The sequence below is a fragment of the Dreissena polymorpha genome, chromosome 7 (genome assembly GCF_020536995.1).
Source record: "Dreissena polymorpha isolate Duluth1 chromosome 7, UMN_Dpol_1.0, whole genome shotgun sequence".
NCBI lineage: Eukaryota > Metazoa > Mollusca > Bivalvia > Myida > Dreissenidae > Dreissena > Dreissena polymorpha.
Genome location: NC_068361.1, coordinates 28008633 through 28026610, shown reverse-complemented (window position 1 = coordinate 28026610; position 17978 = coordinate 28008633). Strand labels below are relative to the sequence as shown.

Genomic DNA, 17978 nt, shown 5'->3' with positions numbered 1-17978 from the left:
CGAAAATGGTTCTGGTCTGTTGAATACATGGCCGCCAGGGGCGGGTAATTTATCCGTGTATGGCTAAAGTAAAACCTTGTTAGCACTCTAAAAGTTACATTTATAGTTCACTCTGATGAAACTAGGTCAAAATATTTGTTCTTATAATATATTGGGCTGCACAGAACAGGTCAGTTCCTTTGTATCTCAGGTGAAAGACTTTGGGCCTTTGATGCCCTCTTGTTGAATTTTTTATCAATGAGTTGCAAAAAATGTTAACCATCATGAGTTCATGCACCCAGTTCCATTCTTTTTACTGGCCTAGTCACATTTAGATGTTATTTAAAAAAAAGTAAGTGCCTAATAACACTGACACAGTATTTATATTTGACTTGATTACTGAGAAGTTTCCTATTTCATAATCTGAATGTCTGCAAAACGAAGCATTTCAATGTGTTACTTTGCTGTAGAGGAAGTTTCCTATTTCAGAACCTGAATGCATGTCAGGACAAGCTGTTCAATGCCACAAAAAAACTGGAAAAGATGTCTGAAGTGGCTGCTGATAACGTCAAACGCAAAGAACAGGTACTCTCAAAACATTATATTCAACTGGCCTCTTAGTTTCAAACTTGAAAGGGCATATTGGCAGTTATGTCAAAATGTATTTTAATGAAAAACAAGATTATGATTTTAAAAGTATGCATTAAATGGTTTTATGACTCATGTTTATAAACAGTCCCTTAAATATTTATTTTTTTAATTCAGTGCATGCAAATTTGTCTTTGTGGTCATTATATCATGTGACTGACAGAAAATGTATGCATACTATCAAAGCGAAATAATTGTTAGTCTTGCTTTCTTGGGAAATTCCTTGTACATTATATTGTGAAATTCTTACTAATCTTCTTGATTAGTGATTCATCTGCAGAAGGATTTAGTTCTCCTGATTCTTACTAATCTCCTTGTAGGTGATTCATCTGCAGCAGGAGGTGGTTCTAATGTGAGAGCTGCATTATTAAATTCTTACTAATCTCCTTGTAGGTGATGCATCTGCAGAAGGAGGTGGTCCTCATGGGAGAGCTGCATTATGACATTCTTACTTATCTCCTTGTAGGTGATTCATCTGCAGCAGGAGGTGGTTCTAATGGGAGAGCTGCATTATGACATTCTTACTTATTTCCTTGTAGGTGATTCATTTGCAGAAGGAGGTTGTTCTCATGGGAGAGCTGCAACACAAGAGCAGTGAGAAACTCCTGGCAGCCAAGGCATCCAAGGCTTCCCGACTGGAACATCAATATGCCCAGAAAACACTCGTCAATGAAATCAATGGTTAGCATGTTATTGTTTACTTTGTGGGGTTGCGTATATTGTATTAGATTTTGGTGAATAGGAATGCAAAATCTCTTATATTAGTTATTTTATGCCCTCAAAATATGTAAAAGATTTTTTCTTGTAAGTCGATACTTTCAAGAAATTACTTGAGCTGCTATTTGCGACCATTCACTGACCAAGTTTACCCCTGTCATTTGAAAGTGATGGGGTGATGTGTTTTAGCTGGAATTTAGCAGATCTCAGATTTCTCAGCAAGTGAGATTCCAATGCCACCAGGGTTATCTCCAGAATATCATATTATATACCGTTAACAATGCCTACCATATGTGTATTTAAATCCATAAGGGTGCAGTATGAGCCTAAAAGTATGTCTAGCTATATTCACACTCAGGTCTGATGTACGAGCTTCATTGCATGTCTAAGTATATCTATAGGTGTGACAGTGAAGTATGAGTTACAAAATATGTCTACGGTAGTTATATCGACATGTCTTAAGTAGAAAGGGCTGTATGAGAGCAAGTGGGCTGCTGATAGCAGTGCCCTTTATATAGAGCGTTGTCGCCAGAATATTGTGTGATGTGCCCATGTATTATATAATGCTTTCAAAAACATGATCTACGAAGTATGTCTGATTATATCCACTTGGGTGAAAGTATAAGCTATGAACGACTGAATTCCATATAGTACACAATGCTTTAACAGGTCTAAACTATGAGCTCAAGAGGGCGGTGACAGAGCAGGAAAGCTGCAGGGCTCAGCTGCGTGAGCAAGCAGAGACCCTAGCAATCAAGGAGCGTGCATTGGCTGAGGTGAAGATGATTTTGGAGAAGATGAAGACGAGCCACAAAGAAGAAATGAAGGTATGTGTGTACATCAAGACTGGCCATAAAGAAGAGATGAAGGTATGTGTGTATGTCAAGAATTGCCATAAGAAAGAGATCAAGGTAGGTGTGTACATCAAGGCTGGCCATAAGGAAGAGATGAAGGTATGTGTGTACATCAAGACTAGCAAAAAAAAAGAGATCAAGGCGTGTGTGTACAACAAGACTAGCCATAAGAAAGAGATCAAGGTATGAGTGTTCATCAAGACTATCAATAACGAACAGATCAAGGCGTGTGTGTACAACAAAACTTGCCATAAGAAAGAGATCAAGGTATGTGTGTACATCAAGACTAGCATAAGGAAGAGATCAAGGTATGTGTGTACCTCAATACTAGCATAAGGAAGATATCAAGGTATGTGTGTACCTCAAGACTAGCATAATGAAGACATGACGGTATTTGTGTACAACAAGACTTGCCATAAGGAAGAGATGAAGGTATGTGTGTTCATCAAGACTTGCCATAAGGAAGAGATCAATGTGTGTGTGTTCATCTATTTTAAGACTTGCTATGTAGACAGGATCACGAGTGTGTTAATCAAGATCAAGCCTATCTATTCAAACAAGATACAGGTATGATTATATTGTGATTATCAGAATCATAGTTATTTATCAAAGTTGAAGGTACACATGTTTATCAGAATAAATACAAACCTTAATGAGGAGATCAAGGTATGTTTGTTACACAGCCCTTTCTTAACAATTGTTGAAATTCCATAATTATTGTTTCATCATTCATTCAAATGAGAAAACTCACACTTTATAATTGAAAAATACTTACATTTAAATAAAAATGTAAAAACAGTCTATTTTATGCTTTCCAGTTTTATGAACAATTATGTAGAAAATAGGCTTTCTAGCAAATTGATAGATATACATATTCGTCACTGTAATATGTCTATGTCTGTCTATTTGTTTCCCCATTTTCATTCGTTATTTCACAGCTGTTAAAGAGTTAGATGCATTTTTTATGGATATTTTCCACAGAGCATGGAGGAAAAGCATAGAGCTGCCCTGCGTGTGAACCAGGCCCTGGAGGCACACAGCCTACAGCTGTATGCAGAGATAGAAAGGGTCAAAGTCAAACTGAACTCTGGTAAGGGAGGTCAAGCGGGAAGTGATCTTAGTCAAGGGAGGGTCAAGACCAAACTGAACTCTGGTAAGGGAGGACTAATGTCAAATTTAATTGGATGGGGGTCAAGGTAATTGAGTTAAGAGAGGATAAAGGCCCAACTAAACTTGAATTAAACTGGTAAGGGGGTCAGGGTTAAAGTGTACTATGGTCAGTGAGGGTAAAGGTAAAAATAAACTTAAGGGAGGGTAAGCGTTAAAATAAACTTTAGTAAGGGAGGTTCAAAGTAAAAAAAATGACCTGGTAAAGTGGTTTAGATAAAAGTAAACGGGGGTATTAAAGGTCAAGTTGAAAGTGAACTATAGTACGGGAGATTCACGGCTAAACTGAACTGTGGTAAGGAAGGGTAAAAGGCAAAGCAAATTGTGGCAATAGAGGGTCGAGGCTAAACTAAACTCTGGTATGTGAATCAAGTTAAGAAAGGACCGAAGTGTAAGTCAAATGTGGTAAGAAAGGGTCAAGGGTTTAAGTCCACTCTGGTAAGAAAAGGCCAAGGTTAAAGTGAACTTGGTAAGAAAGGGTAAAAATAGGAACTCTGGTAAGAAAGGTTCAAGGTAAAATTAAACTCTGGTAAGAAAGGGTCACTGTAAAATTGAACTCTGGTAAGAAAGGGTCATGGTGAAAGTGAACTATGGTAAGAGAAAGGTCAAAGTGAACTCTGGAAAAAAAGTTTCAAAGTAAAAGTGAAATCTGATTAAGAAAGGGACTCTGGTAAAAAAGGTCAGGGTAAAAGTGAACTCTGATAACAAAGGGTCAAGGTAAAAGTGAACTCTGGTATGAATGGACAAGGTAAAAGTGAATCTGGTAAGAAAGGGTCAAGGTAAAAGTGAACTCTGGTAAAAAAGGGTCAAGGTAAAAGTGAACTCTGGTAAGAAAGGGTCACTGTAAAAGTGAACTCTGATGAGAAAGGGTCAAGGTAAAATTGAACTCTAATGAAAAAGGGTCAAGATTTAAGTGAACTCTGGTTAGAAAGGGTCAATGTAAAAGTGTACATTGATAAGAAAGGTTCAAGGTCAAAGTGAACTCTGGTTAGGGATGGTTAAGGTTAAAATATATATATATAATATTACCCTCATATAAAGTAATTGTTTTAGTTGAATTGGTAAACACAAATGCTACTTGAGTGCGATGTTTTTTGACACAACAAATGAAACTGATAGAATGCAGCATAACATAATACTAGTTCAATATTTCATATTTAATATACTTTTTGTGACATATTTATTCTTTGAAACAAAAACACAGCACATCCTTGTTATGTAGTTAAGCCAAGCCATTACTGAAATGGGGATAATTGTGGAAGCCTGCCAAGATTTTCATCGGCATTAAAAGTAATCTGGCTACTAGCATGGTTGTGAAACAAAAAACGCTATTATTAAATGTAGTTTATTGTCTTTGAAAGGTAAATTCTGTATATGTTTTTCAGAAAATTGATAGTAGTAGAATATTACAAAATATTACTCTAGTTAATTGTTTCAAGAGTATGTAATTGTCGATTGGTAATCCGAAACGCAACTCTTTCGTGTGAGTAAGAATTCTCTGAAAACAAAATTGTTTGTGCTACGTAAAAAAGTAGAATAAAAGAACTCATAATATTTTTTTTTTCATTTTTGATATAACAATGTCATTTTCCAAATTTTGTCAGATGGTTCAAAGCCGCAGACGCCCACCTGTCTGAGTGAACCATTCAGAGAGCGTAAAGGCTCTTACCCGTCCTCCAAATCAGCCTCCTCACATAGGAACATACTGACGCGGATGACGAGCGTTCCTGCAGTTAGCAACGTCATAGGAGAGGACTTGGAAGGTCAAAGGTCTAATTCCGTTCCTAAGGGAAACGAAGCAAAACATTCTGCAGTTGACGAAGATTATCACATTGTTGGAGAATTCGAGCATAGTGCAGATATGGGTGCAGTTCAGCAGTCAAGGCATGATGAGATAGAAGGAGCTTCCGTGACATCGAGAGTTTCCAATAGAGGACAGCAGTATCAGTTCAAGATAGTCATACTACCTTTTACCCTGGTAACAACACTTCATACTCTGGGTTCCATTAATCACTGATATTTGAGATAGTCGTACTGCCTTGTATCCTGGTAACAACGCTTCGGACTCTGGGTGATATTAATCACTTATTTAGAATAAAGGCTAACTGCCTTCTACCCAGACAACATCATTTCTGACTCTGGGTTCAAATAATCACTTATAGTCAAGAAAGCCATTCTGTATCATACCGTGGCAACAACCCTCCAGACTCAGGGTTCCTTTAATCATTGATAGTGTAACATGTTTGAGAAAATCAAGAGTTTTCTACCTTTGGTCAGTGTGTGTGCTTTCCCATGTAAATTCATGTATTTAAATCGAGGTCATCGTAAACTCGAGGTTAAGGCAATGTTTGGATGTTGGAGTCTGTATTTTCATGCCAAATGATGTTCATCACACTAGCCTTTATTTTGTGTACATTAAGGCAATATATTTGAAGGTCAATACATAGTCATGGTGATATAGTTGTCCTTGCTGCCAAGGGTAGACATATTTTAAGATGTCAGAACTGTTCAAATTGAAATTGAACATTTGTACTACGATAACCTTACACTGTGCCAATCTGTGTCAGAGGTCATCGTGTTATAGTTTATATGATGTACATCTAGCAATCAGAAGCTTTAGGTTTGATGAAGCTTTGGAAAATTTCTAAAGAACTGGCTCTACACAGGAAATAGATAAGAGAGTGTCATAGTAGGTATAAGGTTCTGATGCAATCTGGCTAAAATAAAGACGTTTAAACCATTCCCTAACTATGATTGTTCAATAAGAAACAAAAATACTTTCCAAAGTCAAGTCGTTTAAGAAACTCTTACCGTGTACTGATGCTTAAACGTTTATTATTCTATATATGTGTTGTTGTTACTGTTTGTATTTTTAATCTTAATCATGCTGTAAAGCTGTTGTTGCTTGCAAATTGGTTATTTGTTCAGTGTGTTAATTGGCTTACCAGAATTGAGTTCCAGTAAGCAAGGCTATCTCTTCTTGTAAGTTGAATTCAAGTGCAAGAGCTCATGGTTCTGTTGAGGGGCACCGTTAGGGCTTGGAAAAAACATTTTTCTTATAATGGAATTTAATCCAAGAATGTTAAAAACCTTACAACAATTTATGTTTGTTATGTTGTTAATGTCGTGCATAATAAAGCTTAGATACATGTATGTATAATGCATTTATGTTCAACTATGTGAATGTTAACATGCTTGCTTGTTTTCGTAGAATTTATAAGATATGAGTGAAATGTTAAATAGTGTGCAAGCAATAGCCATTCGATTCCAAAATGAAATCAAATGAGTAATTTAGAACAAAAACAGAGTTTGCTGTTTTAAATTCACACACCAAAACAGCATGTGATGCATTTAGCAAAAATTGGCAAGTGGGAAAACCTATATGTTCTTCCTAAGGCCTGTCGACTATGTTTATATTTAGGGTGATGAATTTAAAGTGCATATGAGGGATTTACAGTATTTATGTCAAGTAAAAGGTGAAGAATCCAACTCAGTTTATTTCTGAAAACAGAAATATGTATTGATTTATTTATTTCAATCAATTGATTACTGATCAAATGCACCCGATCAAAGGTTTGCAAAAACGTCTTCACGCAACGTCTGCTAGATTTTGCTTTCAGTTTTCACCAGACGTGTGCAAAATAATTATCATAAGTGTTACAGCACATATAGTGAAGGTCTCACGATTTAAATTTTTCAAGGAGTTTTTTAAAAGTTACTCATACACAAAACAGTTTCTTTCCACAAATCGTCCTATATTGCAAATGCCTTTATCTCTATTAGTGCTTCATCGCATATTGTTAAGTTTCACATTTTGCGTTATTTTAGAATGGGTTATTCTTTGTTTTACCTTTGCTAGGGCTTTGAAAGTACAGTTTTTGCATTTTTCTGTGAAATCAATCGCAAATTCCTTAACAAAAATGCAGACGTAGCTTTCTGTTGAATTCCGATTCATTTTAACGATTTTTATAAGGAGCTTTATAGACATTAGAACTGATAACAAATGCTCAAAATAATTGATTTTAATAAACTATATATGTTTACCCTTTAAAGTGTAAATTTTATAGTGTTGAAATACTTGTTACAATATATGAGCAGCTATGATTATTTTTTTATATAAAACAAACACTCGTTCTGATAAGACTGACTGTAAATACATGTCGTAGTGGTTGATCCCATTTGAATTAACGAGCCATCTAAACGTAAGAAAAATCCAACTTCCAGGGTCATGAGTTTACCTGCAATAATATTGTTTTATATTCCAACACATTACAGCATTTTGTCAAACCACACGTTTTTATTGTCAAGTCTGAATCATTAAATAGTTTGATCATCTTATCAATTAATGATGATGGGATACATAAATATGCTGCAGTTTACTGCATTTAATAGCATTTGCCTATTATAAGGGTACGTTCATGCATTTGTTTTGACGTATAAAGTTAATTGATTTATAGACAAAAATATTGGAACTTATAAAGCCTGTTTCACGGTGCTTATACCACGTGACTTTTTAAGATCTGTGTTGGGAGAATAAAGCGCGACCCAGTTAACATTTTTAATGATGTCTTTTTATATATTTCACCATTTTTAATGAGATAAAGTGGAGAGCCCGCTTATTCGTGAGGTATCATAATCTTTTTAAACAAATAAGTATTTTTTTCAGTAAAGTGAAACTGCGCGTTTGTAATACGAAGTCCCCACACTGATCCGACATTTTTCTAACCGTTCAAACGCGCGGCTGCACTTTACTAAAAAAAACTTATTTGTTTAAAAAGATAGTAATAATAAATGATTCATTATTATTACCTGAAATCGAAGTGAATGATTAAAATCCATTTGTCTCTATCTTATCCTGACTAAGTCTAAAATGTTTGTATTTCCTAGTGTATAATTGAAATATGTGATACTATGAAGACAAGAAGGAATATGACCTTCATTTTCAAACTGTAAAAAATCAAATTATTTCCTTCTTTAATCATGTTTAGAGAATGCCCTTAACTTTCAACCTGTGAAAAAATCAAACATTTTCTTCCTTTATCATGTTAACAAAAAATTAACTGGTGGTGTTATCAAAGGATGTTTATTTGTGGTATAAATAATTAGGTAAGTTTGTAATTATAAAATTATCACGGTCATTTTCAAAGAAAAAATCAAAGGGATGATAAAGATAATGTTTTCACGGGTTATCAAGTAATTAAGGTAAGTGTTGTTGCTCAATTGTTTAAGTGTGTATATATGCTGGTGATATTCAATATGTAAAACCATACCAACATCATGGCGGGCACTATGTTTTCTTGTATTGATTGTGGTACCAATGTCACTGACGATGATGAAGCTTCAGATATACTTTGTGTGTGTTAAAGGCCATATCCTTCATTCTATGCTTTGTTTTTGATAAAAAAGTGATTAAGGTCGAACATTTACAACTCTAATTGTACATGTTTGTGTGTGACCATTTTGACCCAAGGCCTTATCGTTCCAGCTATGTTTTAACATGTTTGTGTGCATCCATTCTCAACCAAGGCCTTTTTTCCAGCTATGTTTGTACATCCTTGTATGTGACCATTCTGACTCGAGGCCTTATCGTTCCAGCTCTTATTGTACAGGCTTGTGTGTGACCATTCTGATCCAACGCCTTATTGTTCCAGCTATGTTTTGTACATGCTTGTGTGTGACCATTCTGACCCAAGCCCTTTTTGTTCCAGCTATGTTTGTACATGCTTGTGTGTGACCATTCTGACTCCAGGCCTTATACTTCCAGCTTTGTTTGTAGGTGAGCGGGAGTTGGATGAAAGCAAACCCATACGTGCCCAGTTGAAAACCCCTGACGCGAAGCAGCCATCAATATTCCTCAGATACAAGGAGAGTGATCCGGACAAAGGGCATATAAAAGTTTATCCGGGTTGCTTAAAGTGAGTTTCTTCTGGTTTTGTATACACAGTCATCATGATTTATACACACCCATTAGGCCTACAGTCTTGACTTTAGTTAGCCTGAACTGAAATTTTGACACCTTGGGCTTGTGTCTCATTTTGTAGAGTGGGATTTAGACTTTGTTAAGACAGATATGAGCCATGCTCTATGAAAAAGGGGTTTAATGCATGTGCCTAAAGTGTTTTCCGAGATTAGCCTATGCAGTCCGCGCAGGCTAATCAGGGACAACACTTTCCTCCTAAACTGGATTTTTGCTAAGAAGAGACTTTTTTAAAGAAAATATATTGAAAAAGCGAGAGTGTCGTCCCTGATAAGCCTGTGGGGATTGCACCGGCTAACATTACATTACATTATAAATGTTAAAATAACTCATTTGAATAATGAAGCAGTTACTCGATAGCCTGAAAGAAACAAACCCCCTGTTGATTTAAAATAACCCTTCAGTTGTATCGTGTTCAGTGAACCCTAATTCCTTACTGAATCAGCTTGATGTTTGTAATAAATTACGTAAAGAAATGTAGAAGTAAGAATGGAAAATGTTAGCATGCACAGAATTTTTACTGAACCGTTATTTATTTACAAGAGAGGTCTCCAATTAATTGAACAAGTCACCTCAATTTGTAGTTTTCCAAAGCAAGCCAGAAGACGTACATTTATTATGCTCCCCAAAATTTGTTTATATATATAGTCGCCGCTTTGTCTGTCCGTGTGTGCGTCTGTCTGTCTGTCCGTCCGTGTACAATTTTTGTCTGGGTTATTTCTCAGCAACTAATGACCGGAATTCAATGAAACTTTATGGGAAGCTTCACTACCAAGAGGAGATGTGCATATTATCAGCGGGTTCTGGTCGGATGATTTTTCACAGAGTTATGGCCCTTTGACATTTTTGAAATTTTCCATTTACTGTACATATAGTGCAATTCTTGTCCGGGCTATTTCTCAGCAACTAATGACCGGAATTCAATGAAACTTTATGGGAAGCTTCACTACCAAGAGGAGATGTGCATATTATCAGCGGGTTCTGGTCGGATGATTTTTCACAGAGTTATGGCCCTTTGAAATTTTCAATAAACAAATTATTGTCCCCCCAACTACTGTGCCCTCAAGATATTTCCTTTTATCTGAATATATAGTGCAAAATTGTGACAAAAAACCTTTGGGGAGCATCACCCGTCTCCGACGGTTTCTTGTTCATGAAGCTAAGCAAATGTTACAGTCCTATTGTCAAAAAAAAAATTGAGCCCTGTTCTGGAAAAACTTGGCTTAATGAATGTGCATAAAGTGTTGTCCCTGTTTAGCCTGTGCAATATTCACAGGCTAAACAGGGACAACACATTCCGGTCCCATTGGATTTTTGCTAAGAAGAGTCTTCATTTAAACAAAAAATTCCATTAAAGTGGAAAGCATTGTCCTTAATATCTTGTGTGGACTTCACAGGCGATTCCAGAATGACACTATGCAAATGCATTTAGCCCCATTTTCCCAGAACAAGCTGCAATTAATGTTAATCATTTTGTGTGGTTTGTAGAGTTTCCTCTGGTCACAAGAACATCACGGTGACCAGTAAATCCACAACAGAGGACATTATACGAACAGCCTTGAAGAAGTTTGGAATTGATGTTCATGTAAGCCATTCTTTCAATGGAGTACACTTAACCACTTTACCACTCAGATACGCACTTTGGTTTGTTTTTTGTCACTGAGAAAATAACAATAAATTTAAGACCTTTTTTACAAGAATCAATTTGTAAAGCCTTCTTTTCCAATCCTTAGGTATTGATGAGCAGTAATTAGCATCAAACCTGAACAGCCTGCACGTTATTTGCTGTTCTTACTTTCTTTCAACTTACTTGCAGGCTGTTTTTATTTAATACTGGTTGCATGTACCCATTTTTACTTTGCCTTTGAGTGGGAAAGGGTTAAGAAAATGTTAACATCATATTTAGGTTTGGTCTATGATTTCGGACACTGTGCTTTTGCAACATCAACATCAACTGCTTTAGCAACTCGCATTTGAATGGGCGGGAATCCTCCTATTTTGCAAATGTGAGTTTATGTAAACTGGGTTTTCACAAAAGTGCATGTATACAGGAATGTGATTTTAGCTTTACTGGCCGAAGGCCTGAAGAGCTTATGTCATGGCGTGGTTTCCGTCGTCCGTCCGTGCGTGCGTGCGTTAGACTTTTTATTGTTTACGCAATAAAGTCCACAGTTTTCATCCGATTCTTTTCAAACTTGTTCAGTGTTGTTATATTAATGAGGACTCGAACCCTATTGAAAATGGGTTACATCAAAGTAAAAAGTCCAGAATGATCTCTCTTTGAATTTGAGAAAATTGTGAAATAAGGATTGTTTACGCAATAAAGTCCACAGTTTTCATCCAATCATTTCCCAACTTGCATATTGTGTTTATCTGAATGATGAGTCAAACCCTATTTAAAATGAGCAATATCGGAGTTATAAGTCCTGAATTATATTCCCTTCAATTTGAGAAAAAAATGAAAATCTTTAACATTTTGCCATAACTTTTGCAATATTGAAGATAGCAACTTCATATTTGGCATGCATGTGTATTTCATTGAGCTGCACATTTTGAGTGGTGAAAGGTTAAGGTCATCCTTCAAGGTCAAAGGTCAAAAAAACTCAAAGCGGCGCAGCAGGGGACATAGTGTTTCCGACAAACACATTTCTTGTTTGGTTACATATAAAGTTCTATCATTTTGAAACTTTAACGGATGTTTTATATCATCAAGGGCCAGAACCCCATTGAGAGTGAAGAAAATTTGTCCAACTTATTGTTGAAAAGGAGCCATTTGAAGTTAAAATTTTACCTTTCTTCTTGTTTATGCGATAAATTTCCCATTTTGGGTATGTTTATTTGAAACTTACTCGGATTGTTCATACTATCAAGGGCTTGAGCCCTATTGATTCCAGCCAGTAGAGCGATTCAGGGCCTCTTGTTTAAAATTAAAGCAAATTAGTAACTAGAATTAAACTAGTTGATTATTTACCATTATAAAGAACAAAAAAGTTGGGTGTATAACTTTGCAGCTGTTAGTCAGTTTGATGGACAATTGGTTTGTCAGTACAACTATTGTTTTCACACATCAAGAAAACGCTTTGCCCCTCTGTTTCATGATTTGGTATTCTGGATACTTGGGAGGAAAGATGCCTTTAAATTTTGAGGTTGACAAGTGAAAGGTCCAGGTCACAGTGACTTTTTAACAGAAATATCATTTTTGAATGACTTCTGGAGAATGGTTTGACCTATGATCAGCCAAATTTATATTACTTTTGAGTTATGGAAATGCGTATTGATTTCGATGTGAAAGGTCATGGTTACATGGTGTACCAAGATTCTTAAAAAAATATGTTCTGGTGACTTGTGATATAAGCTAAACACCTACTGATTTGAAATTATATTAGTCCCCTACTGGTTTCACCGGAGGGGACTTATGGTTTGCGCTCTGTGTGTCCGTCAGTCTGTCTGACTTTTCTGGATCCTGTGATAACTTTAAAAGTTCTTAATCTTTTTTCATGAAACTTGGAACATAGGTAGATGGCAATATGGACATTATGCACGTCATTTCATTTTGTTACTACGTCTAAAATTCTGGTTGCTATGGCAACAAATAGACTAGAAATACTGCTGAAAACTTGGAACATAGGTAGATGGCAATATGGACATTATGCATGTCATTTCATTTTGTTCCTAAGTCTAAATTTCTGGTTGCTATGGCATTAAATACAAATATTCTGACAATGGTGGAATGTCTGACAATGGTGGAGCCAGTAAGGGACTTTTATTGCTTGGCAATAGTCTTCTTTAGATTTGTGCTTTGGAAAAGTTGGGCTTATTGCATGTTTGAAATGTGTTGTTCCAGATTAGCCTGTGCAGTCTAAACAGGCTAATCTGGGACCACACTCGCTGGTTATATGGAATTTTCTTTTAGAGAACTTGTGTTCTAATTAGAAATCCAGTCTATGGTAAAAAGTATTGTCCCCATTTAACCTGTGCAGATTGCAAAAGCTAATCTGGGAAGACACTTTACGCACATGCATTAAACCTCATTTACCCAAAGCGCTACTTATTTCTGTTCTAATTTCATGTTAACCCTAAGATATGTATTTTTATGCATTTGTAGTCCCACAGAAAGTTAAATTTTATTAAAAACCTTTCTTACTAGATCCAAGATTTAAAGGTTTTAGTTCCAACCCTTAGGTACTGATGAGCAGCAAACAGCACAAAACCTGAACAGACTGCAAGTTACTCGCAGGCTGTTCTGGTTTTGTGCTGTTTACAAATAACCGTTTTCACTTCTGAGTGGGAAATGGTTAAGTTGTTATATTTACATTCACTCTTAATTTTCTGTAGAAAAATGAACGAGTTCATTTTGCATAACCCGTAAGCCGGCATTACCGCCTTCGAAGTCGGAGCTTCTAAAATTGGACCAATGGTTACAAGACACTGATGTGTAGTTATTCAGTGATAAATTTGAAAATTTACCGAGAAGCGCTAGCCCGCTTCAGAGAATTTTCACAACTCGCCCTGAGCGTTCATACTGCATAAACGCCCGAAAAATAAGAATCAATTCTTAAGTGCTGTTTGCAGGACTCTGATCCCAGTCGGTACCGGTAGATAGAAGTCCTCCTGGATAAGAGGGTCTCGGAGAGGACGCTGGCACACAATGACTTGCCGTGGGAACTCATCAAAAAACTGCAGAAAGGTAAGGGTGTTGTTTAAGCTTATGTATCTAATGTTCAATGTATCCATTGTATGTAAGCCTAGGTATTTTTAAAGCCTTATTGATAAATTAAGCAGCAAAACCAGAGAATAAAGAATTTGACCTTTAAAGTAAGACGTAATTCTAAGGATTGTCATTCTTTTGCAAGTGGTATATCTGACCTATTTAATGTAATAAAACTAACTTTGAAGTATTTTAACCCTATTTTAAGATCTTTTTAAGCTCATCTGAGCACACTATTTTAAAGGTTTCGGGTTTGATAACTTTTTATGTTTCAAGGAATATTGTAAGAATTTGAGCATGCTTGTAAAAAGTGCTAATTTGTATCACTGCATATACCTGTATCCATCGCAAGAGTCATTGTGTCACACAAAGTGTAATGTGCTTGTTTTCCATCCAGAAGTCGTTGCATCACATATCATGTATTATGTAATGTTTTTATGCCCTGGTAGGGTGGCATATAGCAGTTGAACTGACCATCAGTCCGTCAGCGTGTGCGTCCGTCCAAAAACTTTAACATTGCCCATCACTTTTGCAATATTGAAGATAGCAACTTGATAACTGGCATGTATGTGTATCTCATGAAGCTGCACATTTTGAGTGGTGAAAGGTCAAGGTCATCCTTCAAGGTCAAAGGTAAAATTTATGGCTCTAAAGCGGCGCAATAGGGGGCATTGTGTTTCTGACAAACACATCTCTTGTTATCTCATGCAGGAGTCGTTACGTCAGAACCAGATGACGCGCTACTACCTGCAGCAGAGGGCGGACCCACATGGCCCCAGTATATCCCTGTTTGTGGGAAACTTTCCCACGGGCCTGTCACAACGACAATAAGAAAAAATACTGCTTGACATTAGTCGGCAAACGTAAGTGATACTGTTATATGTGTGTATAAAATACTGCTTGACAGTGTCGGCAAACGTAAGTGATACTGTTATATGTGTGTAAAAAGTACTGCTTGACATTGTTGGAAAACGTAAGCTCTATTGATATGTATTAAGTGTACAGTAATATGTATTAACTCGAAATGTAAATTATACTCTTAAATACAAAGGGATAAGCAGTAACTCAACATGTAAATTCTACTGCTATATATAAAGTGGTAAGCAGTTACTCGATATGTAACCCTTACTTTTATATATAAAGGGATTAACAGTTACTGGACATGTAAATTCTACTGCTATACATAAAGTGGTTACCAGTAAAGTAACGTGTAAATTCTACTCTTATATACAAAGGGATAAGCAGTTACTCAACATGTAAATCCTACTGTCATATACAAAGTGGAAAGCAGTTACTCATCATGTAAATTCTACTCTCATATACAAAGTGGAAAGCAGTAACACAACATGTAAATTCTAATGTTATACATAAAGCGGTTAGCAGTAACTTGACGTGTAATGATGTATTTTACTAGTCTCAAGTGAGTAACACGGTAAATAATTATGTACTTTATAACATTTGTATGTATCATTTAAATCATTACCTGTGTATGTTGTGTGCAATCTGCCTAAATAACAATAAGGATTGATCATCACCAATAATAAGTTATTATTCAAAATCTTGAATTTCAACAAAGCTTTTTATGCCCCCGCATAAGGTCAAGGTCACACAATTAGAGGTCAAAGGTCTAATTTGGCCATGCAGCAGATCAACAATTTCAGGCTCTACCATTTTGCCATTTATTTGAAAAAATTTAAAATAAACTTGCAAAAATTATAAGCAGAATAACACTACGTGGTGTGTATCCCTTCCCTTAAAGTTCAAGGTCACACTTAAAGGTCAAAGTTCAAATTTAGCCTTAAAATGCTTTTAATTTTCTTTCAAAACTACGAAGGAAAGGCTGTAATTTTCAGACTGAAGGTCCTCAAAGAATCGCCTTCAGACCTTAATGCTTGTCTTTGATGTGAACACAATTATGATTTTATTAGCTCGGCTGTTTTCGGAGAAAACTCAAGATATTGTCATAGCCAGCTCGTTGCCCAACGTCCGCCGTATCCGTGTTGTGCTATAACCTTTACATTGGCTCTAAAATCAAAGCGCTTCCACCTACAACTTTGAAACTTCATATGTAGATGCACCTTGATAAGTTCTACACACCACACCCATTTTTGGGTCACTAGGTCAAAGGTCAAGGTCACTGAAGCTTTCTGACAAGCTTTCTTTCATTCAAAACTGCATCCGCAGCCGAGCGTTGGCACCCGTTATGCGGTGCTCTTGTTTTAAAAAATATTTTGAATACAAGTCTTCAATGAAGGGTTTGCTATGATGTTATTTACTATGATGTACGGTGCCCTAGTACTGCTCTGTAATTCTGAGAACAAAAGGGTTCGTTTTGATGTGATTTACTACATGTATTGTGCCTAGCTTTTTCAAAGAACAAAAAATGGGGTTTCCTTTATGTGATAACCAACAATTTGGTGCCTAGTTTTTAGCTCAACTGATTGATCAGGTGAGCTTTTGTGACCGGTCTTTGCCTGTCGTACGTCCGTCCGTCTGTCCGTCCGTCCGTTAACATTTGTTCGTAAACACTTAAGAGGCCACATTTATTGTCCGATCTTTATGAAACTTGGTCAGAAGCTTTGTCCCAATGAAATCTCGATCGAGTTTGAAACTGGGTCGTGTCGGGTCAAAAACTAGGTCACTAGGTTAAAAAAAAGAAAAAAATTGTAAATACTGTAGAAGTCACATTTTATGCCCAATCTTCATGTAACTTTGTCAAAATGTTTGTCTTAATGATATGTTGGTTGAGTTCAAAAGTGGTTCCGGTCCGTTGAAAAACATGACCGCCAGTGGGTGGGGCAGTTTTCCTAATTTGGCTATAGAGAAACCATGTAAAAACTCTGGAAGTCACAATTTTTACCCAATCATCATGAAAGTTGGCCAAAACATTGGTTTTATTGATTTCACGGACGAGTTCGAAAATGGTCCAGATCGGTGAAAAAACATGGCCGCCAGTGGGCGGGGCATTTTTCTCTATATGCATATAATGAAAACATGTCAACACTCTAGAAGTCACATTTTTAGCCCAATTTTCATGAAATTTTGTCAGAACTTTTGTTTCCTAGATACGTGAGTTAAGTTTGAAAATGGTTCCGGTCAGTTGAAAAACATGGTTGCCAGGGGGACGGGGCAGTTTTCCTTATATTTATATAGTAAAAAGGCTTGCAAACAATCATTAATTAAGGTCATGTAACATGCGAGACAACTCTTCTAAATATTGCATTTAAGTTTACAGAAGTTACTCCCCTTTGATTATTAATGTTTTCACAATAGTACAGTGTAGTTGTGTTTCATTTATGTGTTAATTGTTATTCGAGGTTGGATGTTATTATGCCCCCTTTTGAAGAAAAGGGGGCATATAGTGATTGGACTGTCCGTCCGTCTGTCTGTCTGTCCGTCTGTCCGTCTTTCCGTCACACTTTGCATTTAGGTTTCCAAAAATGCTAATAACTTCTATGTCCCTCGAGATATAACCTTCATATTTGGTATGCATGTGTATATGGACAAGGCCTTTCCTTGCGCACAAAACTTTTTATCCCTGTGACCTTGACCTTGAACTTAGGGTCCGCGTTTAGGTTTCGAAATCTGCGTTTAGGTTTCGAAAAATGCTCATTACTGTTATGTCCCTTGAGATATAACCTTCATATTTGGTATGCATGTGTATATGGACAATGCCTTTCCATACGCACACAATTTTTTACCGTGTGACCTTTACCTTGAAGTTAGGGTCCGCGTTTAGGTTTCGAAATCTGCGTTTAGGTTTCGAAAAATGCTCATTACTTCTATTTCCCTTGAGATATAACCTTCATATTTAGTATGCATGTGTATATGGACAAACCTTTCCAAACGCACACAATTTTTAACCCCTGTGACCGTGACCTTGAACTTAGGGTCCACGTTTAGGTTTCGAAATCTGTGTTTAGGTTTC

At 36.5% G+C, this 17978-nt stretch overlaps 1 protein-coding gene across 1 annotated transcript; it reads left to right on the top strand.

Moving 5' to 3' along the window:
• Positions 1–1159: 1159 nt before the first annotated feature.
• Positions 1160–14881, top strand: LOC127839570 (uncharacterized). The gene is made up of 8 exons (XM_052367961.1): positions 1160–1308; positions 2014–2171; positions 3180–3351; positions 4970–5343; positions 7225–7234; positions 9142–9280; positions 10831–10927; positions 14762–14881. The coding sequence occupies exons 1-8, from the start codon at positions 1197–1199 to the stop codon at positions 14879–14881; spliced, it is 1182 nt and encodes a 393-aa protein (XP_052223921.1). The 5' UTR covers positions 1160–1196.
• The last annotated feature ends 3097 nt before the right edge of the window (positions 14882–17978 follow it).

What these genes read in the sequence shown, in the direction of transcription:
- LOC127839570 (XM_052367961.1), top strand. Translation starts at nt 1,197, where the DNA reads ATGGGAGAGCTGCAACACAAGAGCAGTGAGAAACTCCTGGCAGCCAAG. An exon ending in CAAGACCAAACTGAACTCTG is followed by an intron (nt 3,352 to 4,969) that starts GTAAGGGAGGAC and finishes AAATTTTGTCAG; the next exon opens with ATGGTTCAAAGCCGCAGACG. An exon ending in AGTTTGGAATTGATGTTCAT is followed by an intron (nt 10,928 to 14,761) that starts GTAAGCCATTCT and finishes TATCTCATGCAG; the next exon opens with GAGTCGTTACGTCAGAACCA.